Here is a 23,166-nt window from a genome sequence, read left to right as displayed (position 1 = left end):
CCATGAGAGGTTATCGAATCCACTTTGCTCTGAAGTGCATGAATAACAGTCTACGTGATCTGTTCCAGGGCTAATACGTGGTAGTCTCTGGCAGAAAGGCAGAAATGTACATCTGGGCGACGGTAGTGTCTTAGTGATCATGGTTTCATGATCACCCTTAGCCAACCTAAGACCACGTGGGAAAAATGGGAAAGAAGTGAGAAAAAGAATGAGAGGATGGGGCTGCATGTGGATCCAAGTGGAGCACTGATACACAGGTTTACATGTTTGACTGGTCGTTCTTTCTCTTCTCTTTTTTTAATGTATAAATTCTGAAAGTTTGTGTTTGATGTCTTCCATTTTCGGATTGTAGTAGAATGGCATTGAAGTAATGTTGCGGCACAGCTTTTTGCTGTGGGACCTGGAATTTAACATTAATGCTTGGTCTCTCCATTCACTGTGGATTGAATGAGTGGTATTGAAAATGGATTTGGATGAAGAGTGCTATAATATTTGCATCATAATTGCTGCAATTTAATTGATGGTAGGCCTGATAAATTGGCAAGCAAGGACATTTACTTTAGATGTAACTAAAAAGGTCACAAAGACAACGTTCTTGTTAAGCATTGAGATTATTTCCATCTCCATATAAAGCAGGTGAGATATGTGGGAAGCTCTACACTCAGCATCCTCTAATATAAGCTACTTTCTCCTTTAATTTTTAACTATCTGGAAAGACTAGACTAAAGCGACCGCCTTCTGCTTGTGTTTAGGAAAACATATAATCTACAGTGAAGGGAGGCTGGAGATGAGATCTCACAGTTCCAGCAGAAGGTCTGTTAACCATCATGGTAGGAGGTCCTGATTAAAGCCAAAAAGGACTTACCCTGTTTGCAGCTGTGGTACCTCAGTTCCAGGACTAATATGGGCATGTCCATGGCTTTTCCTTACGTGGAGCATGTGCAGTGCACCACCACACTTAGTATATATAAGCTGTATTTAAGTCCTGTTTGGCATTATAGTGAGTCCGGTGTTTAACAGCAATTGATAATCAGTACACGTACAGTATTTGAAGCATGTACGCTATTTAACAGTGAGCCGCTAGCATGATGGTGTTTGTTTTATGCTGCCTGCTAGCTGGCCAAAATTAACTAAATACCCTTAAATAAATACATGCTATAAAAATAGTGAATGGTGGCTACTTTGTAGTTATTTCTATGATTTATAGGTTCGCAAAACTGTTCTGACAAATCTAGTCTAGTTTGGCGGAATCTATTGCATTACCAAATAATTTTTCTACACATATGCATGTCAGAAGAAATTCAGTCATAAGCTGGTATTTAATAACAAATCAAGAGTAGTAAGTTATTTCTTGAAAAAGCATTTTAGCCCAAAAGATTACACTAAAGACAATTAAGGAAGAATAAAGGAGGAAAGACAGCTGTATTAGACATGAGAGTGGGAAACAAGAATGATGATTAACAGTTAGATATCTTACTCAGAGGCAGTTGAACCCAGTGGTCTTGTCAAAATCAGTGGACTTTTAAAACTTCTTTGAGGATATTTGCCTACCACAATAAAGCATAAGGATGGCTTTAGTGCTTTAAGGCCTGCCTAGCCTCCATTTTGTCTTATGGCCAACGGTGGCCATAAGAAGACCTGTAGAAGAGCAAGGGGAGGGCAATCATATGTGATACTTCTGTTTACCCTCTCAGCTCTGACTAGCTTCAGCTCAGAGGATTTCCTGAGTCTTAAGTGGTTTGTCTTTTTTAAAACCCCACATGGGTTACGAAACTCTTTCCAGTACTTATCTTGGCTCTTCTTGAGTCCATATAATTTTCTGGTATCTCCAATGGCTTTGGCAAGGAGTTCACTGCCTTCCATTGCATGAAGATCCCCCTCCTGTTGTTTCAAGTCTGGCAGCGGCAGCTTCATTTGATGGGCACTAGTCCTTGTACTGGCAGAGACAGCAGTCAATCCATACGGTTGGTCCTATCCATGCCAGTCATGATTTTGTAGCTGTCTATTATGTCCCCCCTAGTTCTTCTCTTTGCCAGGCTGAAGAGTCACAGCCTACTCAGTTGCTCCTCATTGGATGCAGCCTTGCTGTCCTTCTCTCAACTTTCTCTATCAAGTACATCCTTAATGAGATGAAGTATTAAATAATCCTTAAATCTAAATTAGATTTAAATCACTTGGGTTCCTTAGGCTCATTTGAAAATCCCACCCCCAAATCCCAGGATTGCTACCTGATTTAGCGCTCACAACACAGGTATTGTTGCACCTAGCCACATGGTAAGATGTTAATATATGGTGAGAGGGCTGGAGAAGATGCCTTTCAGTGAGAGCTTAAAGAGCTAAGACTACTCAACTTGTCCAAAAGAAGATGTTTGAGAGGAGTCTGGATACCTGTCCAATGAGAAGAGGCTGGCTGCTCATTTCACAGGGGAAAGCCTGCGAAGATCCGGTGGTTCAGACTGAGGTCAGCAAGTTCAAAACGAAGTCAGGCGATTTTGGTAGTGGTAGTGATTAACACCTTGAATACCACACTGAGGAAGGTCAAACCAGCTATTGATCTGTGCCCAGAAGAAATGTAGTGGCCTGTGACTGAGAAGGAGCTGGCCCCCTAAGTGACCTGAGCCGGCCCCTCCTGTCCCTGTCTGCACCAGCCAGTGCAGTGCCGTGCCGGTGCCACCGCTGCAAGCTGATGTGCCTGGGCTGCCGGCACAGCATTGCCTCGTGCGGGTCACACAGCCCCCCCAGCCCACTCGTCAGGCTTAGGACACCTCCTCTCCCTGCCCACTGTTGGTGTTGACACATTAAAACCTACGTGCTGAGCAACCAGGCTCGGTGCGAGAAACTGGTGCCTTCTCTGGGTGCAGCAACATCTCTGCTCACTCTGCCATGCTGGTAGAGAGGGACAGTGGGCTGCAGGGCTGTGCATGGACTCCCAGTCTTCTCCAGACCCTGCATGCCTGCTTCTACTGGGATTGGTAATTCAGAGATGTCCCATAAAGAATCCCACCCCTGAGACTGTAAGCGGCTTTTGGTGGTGGCTTTTGTGGGTTAGCCAAGTGGGTAAAGCAATTGCCTGCAAACTTGAAGACCTGTGCTACCAACACAGGAGTTACTTTCAACCTGCCTCTACTGGAGACAATTTAGGGAACCTTGTTTTCCTGAGCAGAAGGAAAAGGCATTAGCTCCCAGACAAAAGGGATTAGACCTGCATCCTCCACATCCCAGGAGAGCATTCTAATTACCAGCTAAAATTAAATTAGATATAAATCATTAAGTTTCCTTAGGTTCCTTTTCAAATTAGTTAAGTTTTCCTCACTTCTGCTAGAGCCGTCTGCTCTGCAGCCCTGGGTGCAAGTGCTCCAGAAGATGCAGAGTATAAATGTGCAAGAGAGGCAATTCTGTGGCCTGGTGGTGGGATGATGGTTAGCAGAGAGAAGTCCTGAGCTGTGATTCCCTCTCCTTGTTTTTAGCTGGTGATGGGCAAATGTAACCTGCATCCTGAATTTGGGAAGCAGGGACCAGACCTGAGGTTTGCCCTGCCGCAGCCCTGCTCAGCACTTTGGTAGCCCACAGGAGCTCACAGCCATGGTTCTGGATGCAAGGGACTTTTGCTCTGTGCTTTGTTTTAACCGTAGTGCTGTTGCATGCCTGTTCAAATAGGCAAAAAAAAGGCAGGGATTCAGGCAGAGTTTAGGGACTTTATTTCAGCTTTGAACCACTACAGAGCTCAGCCAGGATCCAGGTGCTTATTGCTTGTAGGAGAGTCCTTTACTCTATTTCCGTGTGCCTAGGAGTTCAGACATATGGTAAATTAAAAAATATGGATGCTTTAGGGTGGGGAGTGCTGGAATAAGGGGTTTCTGACCTGTCCCCTCGGACTTTAGCCCTAAGGGATGCATGCCTGGTTTTTGCCCTAGGCATTCAAACCTATAGACAAAACACAGGGGAGATCAGGGCTTTGCTACCGATTCAGTGAAGTCTAGATACAACTATAGTGCCATCACTAAATTTCTGCCATATTTTCCTCCTCGTAGCAATTTGTTCAGCTAAGCCACACACATTCTAATGCAAGCACTGATTTCCTGCACTTGTGCTGTGAGAAGGTTACTACAGTTTAAGAAGTTCACTGCATTTAAACTGTTTTTAATCCACTGTAAGAGTTTTCTTCTTACCATATGGTTACACACTTTTTGTAATGGTCTTTTAAAAGATGGGTGTAAAAGTGCTGCGGTAGTGAAATTGCTTTCTAATGAAAACTGAAACAGACCTTTCAGCCTGTAGGACTTACAAGAAGCAGAATGTGTTTCAGCAATAAATTATTCTGTATTATACCAAGGCAACAAATAACAAAAATTGCCCAATTATGACTTGCAAAATTTTTTATAACATGCAATTTAAAACAAGCCAAATGTAGGGCTGCTAGCTCAGTATTTGGTTCTGAAATCTTAGGCCAGGCCAATTTCAGAAGAAATTAATAAACAATTTCTGTTAGCTGGATCTAACTTATAAAGCAGCTAGGAAGAGCCAATTTTGAAGAAAAGAGATAAAATCATTTCATCTGAAGATTATTTAAGATCACTTGTGACAATCACAGAGGAGCATTCCACAGCTCTGAGGTATCAGGCTTGCTTCCTCATTAAAATACACAAGATTTACTGGCCTTAATTATTTACTTAAACTCTTTGTAGTTCAAAAGTGTTTGAACACTTTTCCTGGAAAGGCAATCTCCAAATATTGCTACACTTCACAAGTTCTGTCGGAGTGATGTGTCTCTGTCTTCTTTTTAAATATTTGCACCTATGGTCTTATTTATGAAGTGTACCATCTTGCCAGCACTTTATGGAGTAAGTTTTGATTAAATCAGTATTTTATTTAAGTATGAATTGCAATATCCAAAACAGTAAAGCATATCTAAAGCAACTTTTTTCCCAAAATGTATAAGATGTTTTTGCAGAAGCTGTGTGAGAGCCTGCAAAATTTAGACTCAGAAGTGATCAACTCAGCTTAGAAAATTAAATATAGACTTCCAGGCTTGTTTTGGTGTATCCTTAGATACCTGCACATGAGTAATTTGCCTTGTCTGCAAGCAAAAGTATGTTTGTGTTAAGATCGCTGTCTGTGCTGCAGACCGTTGGGGTTATGTCAGTAAATGAGCGCAGGCTGTGCTTCTGTGCTTCCAGTCCTGGAGCCGCCTATGACTAAGGTGATCTGTGTATCTCTGTGTTACAAGTTTTCATCGATGCCATTACTCTAAAGCTTAAATATAATCTCTATTTTTTAGTATTTTGATGTATGCTTTTATATGCATATAGATATATGTGCATGTAAATATAAATATTACTGTTATTATTCTCCTTTAAGTTGTTCAGGTTGGATTTCCTTGCCTTGGAAAACAAGATGGGGTCGCTGCATTTGAAGTGAATGTGATCATAATGAATTCAGAAGGCAATATTATTCTCCAGACCCCTCAGAACGCCATCTTCTTTAAAACCTGTCAGCAAGGTAACACTAAAGAGGACATGCCGAAATACCATTAGACCTGGTCACCTAACTTTCTTATGTTTCATTCAGGAGAATGGCTAGAGACGATGGAAATAAAGTGCTCACACAATGTGTAGCAATGGTGGTGAATGCCAGGCTGTTCTGGCTCTGTCTGTGGATTTGGTGTTCATTTACCACATGTTTACTAACCCTTTTCTTACTGTCAACTATGTCTCCCTTAGCAGACTGGGTTGGAGGCATTTCTCCTCCTGTTCACAGCTCATCACGTCACGGATGTTGTTCACACAAGGATGTGAGAAGCACCTGTTAGCAAATGATTTCAGGTGCTTGGAGGAGAGCTAGTCCTGTGAAAACAAGCTGAGGCTAACATTTCCAGAAGTGGTACATAATTTGGAGAACTGCACTTCTGTGATCTGTAGCGGGGACACTGACTTCAATAAATACTGTGTGGTGCCTTAGTTCAACAGTTCCTTAACTCTCCCCTTGCACATACAAACCAAATGCAAAAATCCTAAATCAGAACATTTCTGCAAAATTGGCTTTACCTTCTCTGGAGCTCAGGTGGCAACCTCTTGGTTTTGGATACAGGCAAGGTGATGGAAGCTGATCCTCAATACTTGCAGTCATCAAACAGTAAACACACACAGGATGCGCTGGTAGAAGAAGGGCACCATGAAGTTATTGCAGCGTTTAGTTAGAACGGAGGGAACCTGTTTAATCAGCCAGTCTATGAACCATAAACACCATGTAATAAGACTTTCTGGATTAATTTGATACACTACAAACAACTGTAATTATCACTTTAAACTGAGGCTGTGGAAATTGAAAAATCAGTATCTAAGATAAGGCAGTTATCCCATGTCATGTGCAATTGTATCCAATTAACCCATGACACGGCTGATGTACAAAGAGTGAGATTTTTATTCTTCTCCTATTAAATCTTCATCCCCAGTCCCACACTTTCTTCTCTGCGCTTTTTTCTCTGAGCTAATTGGCTGTAGTGTGGCTTCAAAGAGTGAGCAGCAGGAGCAGGAGTTGTTTATTCTTTGAAACCTCGCTACACCTAAATAGCAAAGCTGCTTGTCTCCTTTGAAGCCTTGCTGCTGCCAATTAGCCCAGGGAAAGTGGGGGAGGGGGAGAAGTGGGCAGAGAAACAGGAAGGAAAATGGGGGCTTAATGGAAGTAAAATCAATCAGATCTCATGTACGAAATTGGGTGTCTGATGTAAATACGACACAAAACATTTACTATCTTTTTATTCTCAGTTCAGTTCAAAGATACTGAACTTAATAAACTTTGGAAATAGTGTTGGGGTAATCTAATAGGAAAAGCAGAGTTACAGGTCTGTATTGTGGAAAAATGTGGTTTAAACAGGGAGGGCTCCAAACTCAGTTTAGTACTAGAATTCATCCCAGTTATCGTTTCTGTGCTATTAGTTGTTGTTTTTGTTACTATTTTGATATGAGATGTAATATTTAACAGTTTAGCAGTATTGCATCATATGGCCTCTCAGGAAAGCTGGGGGTGATTATTATCCCAGTCCTTTGTTCCCGGAGCCAGCTGAGAGATACAAGGACGATTTCCCAAACTCTAGAGGTGGGCAGAGAAGTTTTCTCACCTCGTCTCTTCCAGCGCATACTGGGGTAACTCCGGCTCCTGCCCTCTATCCTGTGAGGTGGACACCACAGTGTTTTGCGACAGATGCTGAGAAGGATGAGAATGTCCTTACCGGTTGGTGTTAGAGTAGGGGTGAGTTTCCTCCCTCTGAAAGACGTTGTTCGTGGCGAGGAGCTCCGATTCCTCCTGCTGGGGCCCCGGTCACTGTTTCCAGTCATTCTTGGCCATCCAGGAGGGCCTTCGCCAGAGGAAGTGAGAGGAGCAAGGGAGCAATTTTGTGGGAGAGGAGAGGCTTTGTTGTGGCTAAGAGATGGCCACACAAAAAATTATGTTTTCCTATTTTTCTGTTTGAAATGGCATGTATTTAAGCATGCATTTTCTGTAATGAATAGCAGCTCTGCATTCGGGTACAAAGAGAGAAGCATTTCCAGAAAGAGTCCTAGAGTAGAGTGTTGGAACACAGTAAGACAAAAAAAGCCTTTACCACTATTACTACTGCTGCAAACAGCTTTACAAAAAAAAAAAGCAACACTTTTTGCTTCATGTATCTATGGCCTTGAAGGGAAGAGCATTTTAAAATTACACCTTTCCTCCTCTCTCTTTCCTGTTTGTTTGGCAGTTGTACACAGAATTCAGCCACCTGACCAGTACATCAGATTTTCTTTCCTTTCGCTTGGTGTCAGGGTTACCCTTCACATCCCACTAAATAGAGAGCTATAACATGAGTGCAGCAGAATACTGCTTGTAGTTATAGGAGCCGTCGTTTCCTGTGGCTCTAATCAGCTATTAGATAAATTTTCAAAAATGAAAGTTTATTTGTGTATGAGTCTAACTAACAGATATGTCGCCTGACTCAAATATTAGAAGAAGGGAGAATCATTCCAATTTGTTTAAGTCCAGGGTTATGTTTTCCTCTGTTTTAATAGGAGTTACAGTTTAAAGAATCCCTGTTGACTGCAAAAATGTCTCAGGCAACCTGACCCTCCTGAATTTATAGACATCCTACTACTTCTTACCACTTTAAACAAGTGCACTTTAAAGGCTATAACTGCTTGAATTTGAACTCGGGTATTATTCAGTGTGAATCAGTGGTACATCTTTACAGCCTATGGATGGTAGGTGCCAGCACTTCCTGATGAAATCAGGTGCCAAGGCAATGGAGAAGAAGTAAGGATGCTATTGGCAGGTGTTGTCAGTCACGATGTTTACAGCACTGTTACACTAAAAAAAATAAAGACAATTGCTGTCTAATAGATGACCTTCAAGTTTGGGTTGAGATGGTTGCAGTAAGATTGCTCTCTGAGTTTCGGTCTACCTCAGAGTTTTTTGAGCCTTCTCACTCAGAGTGTCACGCAGCATAGCATCGGGATGAGCAGGTCATGCCTACTCTGCTAAAGCTGCCTTTGGCCCTGGTACCACTGATCCAAGTGATGTTCACTTTTTCTAACGGGAGTAGGCAGCCTCTCCTGCCTGCCACCTTCTCTGTGAGAGATCTAGGAAGGTATTTTTGAGCAATTGGTTTTCTACCCAGCAGTCATGTTTTCATGGGGTTCCATAGGATTCAATTTGTTTTGCCTCTTGTTTGATGGACTCTGGTGTTTTGAGGATGGTGATAGTACCCAGAGGTATTTCTCGTCCTTGCACAATGCAGCCAGTGTTGCCAAATGATTTAACCAATGTTTGATCGACAGTTGAGATGTGAATGAGTTGGATGATGATATAGGACCACTGTGCAGGAATGCTTTCATCTTCCTTTCTGGCCTTCTTTCCTCTAGCCTTGAAGCTGACTCTTTCATTTGAATACAGATTTCATCACTTTGTCACCTCAGGAGTAACAGATGTAGCAATTAATGCAATGCAAGCTGCAGTGCAGTCTACTTAAGGCTGCAGAAATTGAAACTGGTCCTGCATCCTGAGGGCAGGTCTAACCAGCCATGCAAGTCCTGCCCTGCCTGCTCATTTCTACGTGGAGGAGAAAGTGCTGGATTGAGCAGAGGATCCACATTACTCATGCACTTACGGAACAGCAGAGCAATGGAAATGCACAGTCTGTCAACAAGCACATCGTGTGTTTGTCTGAACAGGTGATGAAACCTCTATTTGTAGACTAACAAAAAAGAAACTAATTTCTCTTGAGGAGGTCTTAGCTGAACTTCCATTTCTGCCAGCATTTGCCTCTGTCAGCAAATACTTTTACTGTTGTGTCAAAGGGATATATTGATCCTACCAAAAGTTGGCTGACAGCTGAAGTATGTAATATCCAATTAAGATTGTTGTTATATTTTCTGAAGCGGAGTGTCCAGGAGGATGCAGAAACGGAGGGTTTTGCAACGAAAGACATGTCTGTGAATGTCCGGATGGATTTTATGGGCCTCATTGTGAGAAAGGTAATTTAAAAAAAAAACTTCTCAACTCTCTTCTTTACCATAATCTCAACAAAACTGTAGCTACTGCACTGTAACCTCTCCTAAAAGAATGGCCTATTCTGAAGATTTCATATATTTGGAGTCCACACATGTAAGAGAATTACTATCATTATCCATGGTCTAATGGAGACATTAATTGCTTACAAAGAAAGATGTTTTCTCTCTAAGAGATTGCTTTTACAAAAACTGACACAATAGTTAAGTGATTCCTAATCACAGGGAATCCATCTGGTAAAAAGATGGATTAAATAAATAAAATTCTTCTGCTAATGAGGACTAGCTGGGAAACAAAGCTCAGGACTTTTGTTGTTCAGCATTTGTTTATTTGAAGATAATATCTAATTTGGAGATAAGATCTAATTTGGAGGCAGGCTGGCAACAAAGATGGGAAGATGAAGGGAAGAGTCTCCTTTTCCTTTCTATTAGTGACTAATAGCCCCAAACGACATTTCCAGGAGTGAGGGACCAAGAAATTGAGTGACTCGGTGAGGAAACTAGCTCTTCTTCCTATCTCTTCCTTCACCTCCCCCAGTGGCAGGCCTTCCCCGGGTTACTTGGGGTGGAGCACCCATCTTCCATGGGCATCCTATTCCAATGGCATGCTTCACTGAGCTCCCAGACACTCTGGCTACATCCAAAATATGAAGTACAAAGGATGAGTTCTCTGGCCTGGAGGCCAACTGGGACGGTGCAGTTTGCACTCGTATGTTTAATAAACTCTCTTATGCTCCAAAAAACCACCCTCCAAACTCCCCACTGGGAGGAGCCCATGGCCACTGCTCACTCCAGGGCCGTGCCTGCGAGGGTTTGCTGGTTGGCCAGGGACAAAGCCGTGCCAGGAATGGTACCAACAATTTCACAAGATGGATGATCCTGTGCCCCCACTTGGCCCCATGCCTGGGTGCTGTTTAACTCACTAGTATGGACCCAGCCTCACTCTGTGTACTGATTGTGGGCAACCACAAAATGAAGCATTGCCACCTGACATGCCTTCCTGGAAGAGCCTTGAGGGGTGGCCACAATGGCAGAGAAGGCTTGGGAGAGCACCGGAGCTCTGGAGATTCATGGGGAGCATGCAGAACAGTTTGGCTACCAAACCAGGCCATGCGACAGGCTCTCCTAGCCTAAATTAGGTATCCATGCTTATGCTCAGGTATGCAGAGGGAGAAGGGAGGGTTCATTGTAAAGCCTGCCCGGGAACCCCACTGCATTGCTGACACCTCTGAGCGCAGCCCTAACGAGACGGTCCTGTCTGCAGAGCTGAGGCACCAGCTGCAGCACCAGTTATAGACAGGCAGGGGGACTTCAAATATCCAGAGGGTGTAGGTGGGCACTTTCCTCTCCCCGGTTTGGAATTAAACTGTACAAGAGGCAATTTCTGCTTACATATGGAACCCGATTTGAAGACAAATTAATCTTTAGTAACGCTGTATACAAATTGCCGGATACAAACCACCAGATACTCCACTTACAAAAATGCTTTACAAACGTGACTTGTTACATTCAGTAGAAGGAAAAGTAGCTTGAAGAGACAATGTGCTGCGTATTCAAATAGACAGTTGCTATCACACCAGCGATGTTTTTTCTATTATTCCTGCTCCTCAGCACTGTGTGCTCCTCGCTGCATGAACGGTGGGCTCTGCATTACACCCGGCCTCTGCATCTGCCCCCCGGGGTTCTACGGCATCAACTGCGACAAAGGTAACTGCCGGCTAAAACCCCTGGGCTACGCAGCCTCTCTTTATTCCCCTGAGTTAGTTTCCCTCTAGGAGTAGATTCTGGAAAGTCAGGCAAGTGATTAAGTGAGTAAGTTTTCAAGGTTTTGTGATTCTTCAAATAGATGCTCCAGCATAACCTGGGAGCTGTTGGAAGTGTTTTCGCAGCTGAATGTGCAGGCATCCATATATGCCAGCTCTGTGAAGGGTAATTCAGATAATCACTTTAGCTGATCCACTGAAAGCTGTGGGACCTACCACAAAATTCACATATATTTCTGGCCTAGGAAAAAAATTATCTCGATTTGAACTCTAGTTTCCTGGAGTAAAATTAGTTTTACTAATTATTAAGTACATTAATTTGCTGTATCTGGACACATGAAAAAATAAGCAGGCTATTCATTTTTTGTTGCTGCATTGTGGCTCGGGAAGGATAAAAAGGAACAATCAGTTGTTCAGAACAGTCATTTGGAACAGTCCAAGTTACCACATAGGAAAAAACAAGTAGTTTCCTGCAGAAATATAACTGACCTGCTCATGGCAGAGCAGATTACAGAACATCACTTTGCATTTATTGATGCAGAACTGTATGAAGTAAAGACTAAATGCAAAAGGTCCTAGTGGACTTTCCAGCAAAATAATGGGAACTTTCCTAGGCCTTTAGGTGTGCTTGCACATACTGTTGTTGTCAATGTCCTTCTGACTTGTATCTAGTCCTTGATGAGACTTTTACCCCATTTAAAAAATGTTTCAAAAGTGTACTGTAATGAAATGCTCCCAATGTCTTGAAGGATTAATGTGAATCCCAGCCGTTTGGTGAAAAGTCACATCTCACACAATGTAAGTAATTTGGCAGGTGAGAGACAGCATTTGCATCTATGTCACCACACAGCAAAAACTTATAAAGGTTTCTTTCTAGTCAAGGCATTAATTAAGAACGATAGAGAAGTATCCTCTTGTAGAAGTAACTTCCAGTCCTCAGTTGTGCTCCTTTTATCAGACACTGGCAGTTTCAATAGCAATAGTGACCTGATCCTTCAACAAGCTTTACATGTGAGGATTGATAAAGATGTAACGCAGTCTGTCCTCGGGGATCTCATTGCTGTATTGTTTATTTGTCTCTTTCTGTGCCCGTGTAAAGCATTACGTAGGAAAACCCACATTTCAGTCTTCCTTTGTAAACCAGATGAAAAGATGTTAATGCAACTTTTTTAAACCTACTCAACGTTTATTTATGATGAGCAGCAGAAAACATGAAGGCCAAGTGAGACTGAGTTCATATTAGTGACTTAGTTCATTCCTGTTTTGTTTCAGCAAACTGTACAACAACCTGTTTCAATGGAGGAACGTGTTTCTATCTGGGAAAATGCATTTGTCCTTCGGGCTATGAAGGAGACCAATGTGAAATTAGTGAGTAGCATCTCCGTGTGCTTGCTTTCACTTACATCAACTTATTCTAGTGTCGGTGTCTGAATGGTGAAGTGCTACCTGCCTCTGCTGGGCTCACAGCGAGGGTCTTACACAGCAGGTTGGGGCCCTTGGAGAGTCAGATGCTGCGTGCCTTCAAATGAGTTTCCTACTGATAAGTTTGACTTATTGCTAGACCATATCATCCCCTGCCTTGTTTTGTTTTTAATAGTAACTGGGCTTGGTAACAACCCTCAAGCCATAAGTATGCAAGCAATACTCTGTGGCAGACAGATGTGCTGCTCTGCCAAGCCCGTGTGGAGCAGCTATTTTCAAAAGTTACAGCAATTCGTACTTGTGCACAGCAGATGAGGTTTGAGCCCACACCTCTGAAAGGGCTACTATAAGCTGGGAATGGAAGGGTTTGGGGTAAAGGGAGGACTGAACCGTAAGAGCTGAGAGCTTTTGCTTAATGTATTAAGTTGCATTCACATGGCAACTTGAAAATCCGTGTCACAAACATCAAAAGACTTGCTATTTTCAGAAGTTTAGCATCAAAGCAATTCAAAATATTTTAGCTCATGGTTGATCTAAGTGTGCTGTGTAAAGCTGGGGGTGGAGATACGGCCAGGCTGGAACAGACCTGGAGGTCAGCTGTCAAGTATTTGATCTCACTAAAAGAAGAGTTTTCTCATAGCTCGGTTAAATTGGATTAATTCTATAGTTCCCCATACTTCAATAGAGTATGAGCATTTCAGTTTTGAGAACGTACACCTGGGTCATTCTTTCTGGGCTTAAAGCTTCTAAGAGGATGCTGTGCGAGGAGCTTCCCCTGCTGTAAATAATCTCGCTGCCGTTCCCCAGTGCCTTCACAGGGGCACAGAGAGCAGCATTTGGCCTGGGGGAGCCCGTAAGAGCTGATTTCTTAATATTCATCAGTAGACACAGGCTCTTCTCACAGTTATGAAATTTGTATCATCAAATAATTTGGAAACACATGCAAATAAACTCTAATGCCAATACAGGACAATAAATGAATTCCTGTGCAAAGAAAGAACACAGATACCATAAGACCTATATTTTGCACAGTATTTACATGTAGGTAAACAGTAGACTTATGTAAATGTTTCACCATATCTCTATACATTACAAGGCATTTTGCAACTTTACCTAGTCAAAACTGGAGCCAAACGGAAGCAGTAAAGCTTTATTGTTATTAAATTAATAAAGATTGCCCTTTGATATAAATTCAGATCAGATGTCAGCAAGAACAATAGTGTGGGTTTCCACTGAATTTACCTTTGCTTATATCAAGTTCAAATTTGACACTGTGATAGAACCTCATTTCTTTCTTCAGTCCCCAAGAAGTCAACTACTGATACTTCTCGGATGATGAATAAAGTTTGGTTCAAAGTTTGAGAAGCATGTATTTTATGTCAGTGGTGGTTTTTTGAGGAAAATTCTTAGAACTAATATCACAGCACATATAATTAAGGGTGCTCCACTTAATTGGTCTGACTCAGGGGCTCTTAAGCTCATTGTTTTCTGTTGCTACTTGGGATAGGTACAACTGACTTTGGCTTCTTGCAAAAGCTTACCTGTGCAATGCAAATTAAATTAATTAAAATACAGGCAGTAAACTAGTTTCTGTACAAAAGAAAGAAAAAAAAATTCAGGATCAGAGTATGCTGAGAGCTAAACTAGGATCACGTTGATGAGAGCAAGGAATGCTATGCACTTGCCTTGGCTTTTGTAAAGCTGGGACAGCAATTGTTAGGCTGTGATTGATGGCTGCTACCACCTCTGGGCACTGCACCAGTGCCAGCACAACAGTGGAAGACTGCAAGAAATGCTAGACGAGGCTTAGAAACACCAGAGGAGAAACACAACTCAGTCTCTTAGATCCGGGGCCAGCTACATTCAGTCATGGGGGTCTTGAAATAACAAGGGGCGAAAACCTTTCAACAGGCAGGAAGCCATCTTCTGAAAACTGCAAAGTTCTTTTTTTTTTGTTTTTAATATTGTTTAAAGATTTGGAGTGTTTGTCTAATAGTTGAATCACTCTATAAGACTCCTGGGAAATGTACTGGACCCAGTCTGCAATACTAACAAGCATTCACAGTCTTCCAGATTTCTTCTAGTTATAGTTTGCATTGTCTCTAATTAGTGTTCCAGTTTGAGCCCAGAGAGTTTTATTTTGTTTTGGATTCCTCCTCCATTTGTCACCAACTGTTTTGTTGCTTTTTCTGTTTCTCAGGCAGTAAGAGAAAGAGTTATTACTCTTTCCTTCATTCTGTGAAATATCTTAGTCCAAAGTTAATTGAGCTGCGCTAAGCCAAATATTTGCCTAATGCAACTCTGTGGAAGTTTGTATCACACCCCTTGACCCATATTCTCCAGATTTACTTCAATCCGTGGATTTCCTTAGCATTGCTCTTTTCGGTCATTAGTTTCTTCAGATCCAAACATTTGCAAATTAGAATACCTACAGGTTCCCTCTCCAGAGCTTCTGCAGGGAAATAGTGCTTTTGCAGAAACTCTCCTTACCATGGTTTGTTCTGTCAGCTGGTTATGAAGCTTGTTTCAGGGCTATTAAAATAATTATGCACATTAGGAGCAAATGTTTCTTTTATATTGATGATACACACATGCATCGCAGAAGTCTGATAGGGTTGAGAGCTGAGCAAGCACTAATGGGGGTATTGGGCTCCCAAGGGGCAGGCTGTGATCATGAGATGAGTGCATTTGCTGAGGTTTGAGCACAGCAAGCCAGCAGTGGAAACGATGAGTGTTGATGCTTAAATTATCATGTGCAGGTCTCAGTTAACATCCTTTTTTAAAAAAAAGGACAGGAAAGGAAGCAGCTTGCTGCTCCAGTTTCCAGTTTTTGTTCGCTCACAGATTCAGGTAAATATTAGTGCTAAATCTAGGAAGGGCTTTTTTTTCTCTTTTCTGAAGAATCCAGAAAATATTCTGGGATTAGAAAAGATGAAAAAAGGTTTTGTACGACAGTGAGAAAAGCTGCACTGGTACATACGGCCACCAGGGAGGCAAGTGTGTAGCGCCTGATGGCCCGAGAGTGCCCAGGGAGGTGGCAGTGAGCCTCCCTCGGCCTGGGGGTGGCCTAGCTCGTGGGCGCTGTGCTCACCCTTCCTAGAGACGAGTGAAGATTTAGTTAGTTCAGTAATGCAGACAAATTCTAACACGGGCTTGACAGTCTGGTGATGGCAGACTTGATGTTAAGTTTGAGGAAGGCCCTTGGTGTGAGTCAGGCCCAGCAGGAACCTGAGTGTGGATCTCCTCCACCAGCGTGGACCTCCTCCCGCCCAGGCGAGCCAGCGCCAAACAGCGCCGTCAGGCCCAGCCGCTTCCTCTGGCAAAGTGTGAATGTGAGGGGAAGTAATTTCCGGACCAAAAGCCTTGAAAAATATCTGCCAGTTCTAATTACTGTTACCAAAGATGCTCTGTTCTTTGCAAACAGGAAAGAAGGGCATGGCTTTTTTAATGCGCCTTTAGTTTCTGAGCTGTGGTCTGGAACAGTCCTCATTGCACCATCCAGAGCATCGTGGTGCTCCACAGCCGCAAGCTGACAGGCCCAGCCAGTCTGTTTACTGCCTGCAAGTAGCGGCCATACCTGTCAGTTCCCGAGCTTCCTAGTGCTTAAAATCTCTCTTGGACGCCACCAGATTTTCTTCTGCTTGTGCCCCCCCCGGGTATGGATCCCACTCTTTGCAAACACGAAGTCTGGACACTGCTGCCACCCCCACCAAGGGTGAGGGGAGCAGGAGGCAATACTGACCGGTCGCGTGGGGGACTCTGCGGAGTCCAAGTGGCACAGGTCTGGGCAAAAGCTGCATGGACGCACGGGCTTTGGCCATGCCAAATTATTGTCGTATTTTCAAAGCAGAAGAATACATATAAATTGGAAGCACAGACTTGCAACAGAGTCTTCCTGACAGATCCACAGTGCACATTCCTACGCCAGCTTCCAATGAATTTTTCGACTTTTCGTCAGACTTCTTAGACACTTGTCTCTAATGGGTGCAGGGGACTAAGACCATTGGTTTTGTGCTTTTGATTTCTAGGTAAATGCCATCAGCCCTGTCGAAATGGAGGCAAATGTACTGGTAAGAATAAATGCAAGTGCTCCAAAGGCTACCAGGGAGACCTGTGTTCAAAGCGTAAGTACCAAAGCCACTCCATCAATCCTTGTTGTAGGAGCATCAAGCTGGCTGTACAGTATCTTTTTACACAACGTCAGCACTAATTGTTTGTTGTCAAAGTATTTCAGGTTAATTTACTTCCTGGACATACAGTGTACACCAGACTTAAGGGAATTATGAAACCAGAAACTTTTTTTACAAAAGCCTCCCTACAGTTTCTTCTGTACTCTGAATTTCTATAAAACAGCAATGTGTCAGTTTAGTAATAGCAGTTTAGTAATAGACAAATGCTTAATAGAACGACAATACATTGCAACATTAAAATCTAACGGGAGCACTTTGTGAGAGGGATACTCTCCTCTCCCGCTGGTTCTGGTGTACGCTCAGCTCTGCTGTTCCATCTGCTTCTCTCTGCCAGAGACTGAGCCAGACCTTGCAGGGGAATGGGGGGTGAAATGTTTCAGGGCTCTGCACACACTCGGTGCAAAATCACAGATTTACTGTGAGAGCTCCAGCCTGTGCCAGGACCAACCCATCATGAGGAACAACAGCAGGGAAAGCAAATATGCAACTCTGTCTCTGGATGAAATGTCCAGAGGTTAGGCGTATGCTATTGCTCTCTTACAGCTGTCTGCGAACCCGGCTGTGGCCTGTACGGCACCTGTGCTGAGCCCAACAAGTGCCAGTGCAAAGAAGGCTGGCACGGGAGACACTGCAATAAAAGTAAGTGAGAAACAAACCCCGAGAGCCCATGTAAGGGGTCTTACATATCTGATGCCATACAGAAATGACTGCTTCAAGCGTCTTTCCAGCCTCCTTAATGACACCGCACTCCATTTTTTCTAATCTTTAATCCAAACAATAAAATGAAGATTTTCAATACTCCATAATTTTAACTACTTAAAAAAACCTCAAAACCTCAGAATCATTTAGAAGTGTTTTGCCAAGATCACCCTTGTATTAGAAATTCCAGAACGTGGTATCAACCAGATTTCTAGATAACCTCATGTGTCTTCCAGCCATGGTATGGAAGGGATCTAAAGTCCTTCAGTACTCCTCAGTAATATCAGCTGGCTTTAAAATGTTGGGTAGGCATTTTTAGAAATAAAACTCTGTCAGGTTTTAAAGCTGATTAAAACTTAGAAAAAATGAAATGTCCTTTAGAAACTTTGGTGGAAACTTGAAGAGTTATGCAAGATCTATGCTTACCGACTTTCAAGTTTTCTCCTTCTCTTCCCCATCCATGCTCCACAGACCACAAAAGATATTGTCCCAAAGCAAAGTTAAAGTCCTTAAAATGAATTTCTTTTGTGCTTATTGACACATTTGACACCCAGTGAGGCAACTGATCATTTCACTGGATTTAAAATAGCACTATAAAAGTATTTGAAATACAATTGGATATATCCAGTAACAACTTCAGATTTAATTTTATATTTCATGTGCAATAGTGCTGTGACAGCAGAACTTCAAGAAACATTCTGTACATTCTCCTATGAGGTATTAATGTTTAGCTTAAACACTGTTAGCTAATGATTCACATTTAATGTTTTAAGTGGCAATGATAAAAAAGTTGAAAAAAGTAGCCATAAAACCTACCAATTAGCCATAAGAAATGTGAACCTTACACTGAAGCATCAACTGAATGTTCATTTTTATTAAATGCTATTGATGCCTGTGATTTGTATCGCATTAAAATATATTAGAATAAATATAGTTGTTTCATTAAAAAATGAGTATTATCTAACTAAAATGGATTATGCTGTGAAAATTAGGTTTGGGGAGTCTGCTTTTCTGCTGTTAGCTAGTGGACCTGTGTTTAAGTCATTTGTCATTTTAATGACATTTATGTCATTCCCTGAAGGAGAAATACCACTAATATAAGCTATGGTTAGAAAAAATGGAAATCAATATGAACTTCATAAGTTCAATATGACCTTTTTCGTCTTGTAATACTCTTCTTATAAAGAACTCGGATAGCAAGTAAAAAAAAAATGTACTATGGATGACCATCCCCAAAGAAGTAATTGCCTGTGCAACAAAACCAAAACTCATAACTACCATGTTATGAGGAGTCAATAGTCACACATTATTGTCAGCTCCATGGTTTTCCATCGTTAATTACTTGGAGTTTGGATACAGTCCTGCTGTGTTTAGCACTGCAAAACTCACTTTGTATTCAGCAAAGAAACTGAGAATAGGCCATTTGGGTAAAATTCACCCCCATTTTAAGGGCCCATATAAGGCTTAAATTGCACATACAAGTCTGCATGCACTGCAATTCACTCTTTTCAACTAAAAGATCTCCTGATCTTGAGAAGAGATTTATAGTTAATTTGAGAGACTTGCTTCACACTCCATCAAATCAATGGCTCCTTGGTAAAGCTGTTTTCTTAAAAAGAAGTGGTTAAAAAAAATTGAACCTGGGACTCAGTTATTCAACGTCATTTCCATAAGCTTTAAGTAATGAGATGGGTAAATGAAACTATAAATAATTACAACATAATACTTTGAATTCCATTTTTATTGTTCGTTTTCATTTTCCACAACAAAGCAGCTCTGCTAAGCCTGTTTCAGACTGCTTTTTTTCCCTGTAGGTGTTTATTGTCGCTGCTGTTCTTTCTCTTTGCATTCAGCCATAAACCAAAGCCAAGCTCAGGTAGCTGGCGCAGATTGTCCCCAGTTTACGCCCCTCTTTAGAGCCCGATGCTGGCAGATTGGCATGACTGTCACCCACCCGGTGTGGGCTGTGCATGTGTGAACCCAAGGCTGAGTGACAGCCTGGGCGTGCTGATGGTCCCCTGGGCTCCCTGGCGAGGCGAGAGCATCTTTCCGTCTGGCAGCACCTCGTCAGTCCCGGGGGCACAGAGAGGGGCGAGCGCTTGCGTAAGGCATAGCAAAATCCTTTGTTCAAACGGGGGAGAAGGTTTCCACTTGAAATATTAGCTGTGGATTGCGAACCCGCTTCTGTGGTTTCTTTTCTCTTGAACTGGATAATTTTCCAGGGTACGGAGCCAGCGGTCTGAGCGCCCTGAGGCCAGCAGGCAGCAAGCACAGGCAGCACACGCCTTCGCCGAAAAGGGCCGAGGAGAGGCATGTTCCACCCGAATCCAATTATATCTGGTGAACTCCAACATCTGAAACGGTTTGTGTTACACAAAGTTCATAGCCTTCATTAACCTCTCATGGATTGAATGTTAAAACGCTGTTCATTACAGTTAAGATTACCGGCTGGAATTTTATTAGCTTCATTATAAACCACTGAGCTGATATTTACTATTCCTTTTAAGTTTTATAAATACTTCTATAGCATGATTATATAGGCTGCTTCTTTCAGTGCTTTGGATGGTGTTTTGTACTATACTTCAGTTATGTTTAAACTTCCTTTTTTGATTACATAGCTGCAAATATTTTCCAAAAATTAAGTAACAATATTCAAGCAGAAAACCTCGTAGATGCTAACCTGTATCATTTCAATGACTACAGATTTAATTTGCCTAAGACAAAGGAAAGGTGCATTTTACATTTTTGCTATCGTGTATTTAGACTTTTCCCTAAGAAAAATAAATAAAATAAATAAGTTGCCTAATTTAAAAACTGAATAACTCAATTCAATGTTATTTTTGGCCTTACAGTTTTGCAAAGTACTGTGTATTAAAAATACACGGCAATGGTGCCATTTAACCAACGTAATATATTGTAAACAAAGTAGAACTATAATGTATGAACTTTCTGCATCGGCTTGAAGCAATATAATATATTGTAAACAAAACAGCTCTTATGTAATAAACTTTTTATACTGACGATTATGTATAAAATAAAGATGCTGCTTTAGTTTTTTGAGTACTGCTCTGTGTGGCCTGTTGCGGTCTCATCAGCGCTGGGTTGGGACCATGGCTTTTCTAGAGCACCCTCATAAAACAGCGGCACTGTGGGCTCGGTTTCCCTGTCTTTGCTTTTAGCCCCACAGCTCCTAAAAATGTTTCAGAAGAGCAACTTCTTCTTGTGCCTTCGCAAAGGAGAGGGTAGCACTGAAGGGCAGGTGTTTCTGTCCCTGTGTTTGCCTTTCCCTCCCTGCACTGCCAGCCGGCCGTGCCAAGCTGGTGTGCCCTGTTCATGGCATGTCCAGTACCCGGGTTTTCTCCTCAAGCAGGTAACAGTCCAGCGCTGGCAATGTTTCCTGTTCAAGGGTGATGCTCCCGTGTCATGTTGTGTTCAGACTTTATAAGGTTTGGGTGCTGCTTCTTGCGACAGTCAAGGGTCACAGTTTGCAATGTCCTGTGGCGAGGAAGCAATGAAAATGGTTTCTGTCTGCGCTGAAGAACAATATCCACTTCAACAAATGATTACTGACCCTTGCTATACTGCAGTTCTGGGAACCTTATTATCTGGGAGATAAATAAAAAAAATAAATAAATAACACATAATTTGGGGCATAAAATTAATCTTAATGAGTGAGAGGTTTTGAATTACAAAGGAAAAAGTCTAGTTTATTAACCTGACCTTGCTGCTCTTACTTAGTCAATGGACCCGGAGGCCCAGTAAGACAACTTGCTTAGGCCAGAGAGAGGGAGGACAGCTCTCTATGGACCCGTTTTTATGGTGGGACTGTAGATGCTGCCCAGCGAGCCTGAGCCGACAGGAGACCAACCCCCCCATCACCATGCATGGCTGCAGCCCTCCGGGTCCGGTGCAGGGAGAAACGTGGCTGGGGAAGGAGGGGCAGGGCCAGACCGGCCCCTTGTTACAGCCTGGGTGATAACAAGAAACAGTCCAAACAAGGTGGCTTGGCTGCTTGCCTGATATCCTTCCCCAGGACGGCAGTAAAACAGCTCAGGTTGGCTGAAGAAGGAGCTTTCTTAGCGTGGATGTGTGTAACAGCTATGGCTGGTGGGCTCCAAAGTGGTGGTGCCCCAGCCCTCAGTCTCACACCTCCCATGGGACCCCCAGCACCTCCCCGACCTCACAGGGGACTGGGGTGAGCCTGGGGCCCGGGGCCCTCGGGTGGCAACACAGGGCAGGGTATGACCTGCAGCCAGCTTGCCTCCGTGCATGCTGCATCGCTTTGCTGCAAGGGATTTTGACGAGCAAAGCCCAGTCCCCATAGCAGCCCCCATACTCTTACCTATGTCCTGGCAACCTGTGGATCTCTCACCCACACCAAGGCTGTTGTAGATTGTGGTGAAATCAGTTTTCCTTTAAAAAGAATAATCTGCTGTATCTACAGGCAAGAAGGCAAAACACCAGCTGCTGGTGTGAGCTGGGCTTTTCCCTTCAGCGGGGCCAGCAAAGTGGGCTGTGGGGCAGGAAAGGAGCTCAGCCTCTGCCCTGATTTAGGGCTCTCCTAAAAGCACCCTCTTCAAATCGAAAGAGGATGGAAAACAGGGAGCCTGAGACACTGGAGAAGACACTTGGGTGATGAAAACCCTGGGCGGGGAAGATGAGGCCGGAAACATTTTTTGAGATTTTCCTTAAAAGCGACGAAAGAAGGAGATTAATATTAGGCTGAGGCTAAGTGTGTAAGTGCTCTGTATCTCCAGGGATGCCCCAGGAGCCGTTTATAAACATGGATGTCACATTTGCTAGCTTTTTGCTCTTTCTGGCTTAAGTGATTGGTCACACGCTACTGTAAAAAGCACAGAAATGTCTTACTTAAAATTCCTCAGATATTTTGGCTGAACTTTTTCTGCTCCTGTCAATTTCTTAGAAAGTCCTTCCTTAAAAATAACAAGTGTATTCTTTTATATGGAGTAATTTATTTTGCTGCTTGTTCCAAAGACACTAAATGCTGTTGCTTTGTGTTCTGAGTTTCACCACTGATTTTTGGAAAGATCATTAATCATGAGTAGAATATGGTCAGAAAGGAAAAAATATTCCTGAAAGTACACACTGTAACACAACTCTTGTTCTTAAACAACATCAACTTTCTACATGCAAATTTTCCATCACTTTACCTTTAATGCCAGCGTGAGCACAAAGTTTCCTGTGTAGAGGCAGACCCCCATGTCACAGAAGTTTTAGGTCAAAGTCTCTGATATCTGACAATGCTAAAAGAAGACATTAATTCCTCAGAAAAAGTCCAGTAGAAAGTTGGAAGCAATTTTGCCATTAGCAAATAAACTACTGAATTTATCACGCCCTCTCACTGGACAGGGCGTGTGTATGGGAAAAACAAATGTATGTGCCGTAGATGAAAATCAGTTTAAGAAAAATAACAAGAAAAGTCAAAATACAAATCTACTGCAGTAGGTCAGACAGAAACTGCCTTTTCAACAACATTTGTAGCCAGAGTAAGATGCCAAATGTTGCACTTGTGAGCAGCAGCTATGAAATGATCAA

The 23,166-nt window shown here is 42.6% G+C and overlaps 1 protein-coding gene across 1 annotated transcript in view; it reads left to right on the top strand.

Annotated features, from left to right (window-relative positions):
• The window catches only part of WIF1 (Wnt inhibitory factor 1), a 45,272-nt gene extending 24,602 nt beyond the window's left edge, over positions 1-20,670 (top strand). The window contains exons 4-10 of the mRNA XM_075153750.1: positions 5,359-5,499; positions 9,408-9,503; positions 11,148-11,243; positions 12,572-12,667; positions 16,750-16,845; positions 17,455-17,550; positions 19,833-20,670. Coding sequence (XP_075009851.1) covers positions 5,359-5,499; positions 9,408-9,503; positions 11,148-11,243; positions 12,572-12,667; positions 16,750-16,845; positions 17,455-17,550; positions 19,833-19,954 — 743 coding nt within the window. The 3' untranslated portion in view covers positions 19,955-20,670. The remainder of the gene's footprint in view (positions 1-5,358; positions 5,500-9,407; positions 9,504-11,147; positions 11,244-12,571; positions 12,668-16,749; positions 16,846-17,454; positions 17,551-19,832) is intronic.
• The last annotated feature ends 2,496 nt before the right edge of the window (positions 20,671-23,166 follow it).

This window comes from Calonectris borealis, chromosome 1, assembly GCF_964195595.1.
Source record: "Calonectris borealis chromosome 1, bCalBor7.hap1.2, whole genome shotgun sequence".
NCBI lineage: Eukaryota > Metazoa > Chordata > Aves > Procellariiformes > Procellariidae > Calonectris > Calonectris borealis.
This window is presented reverse-complemented; position numbering and strand designations above follow the sequence as displayed.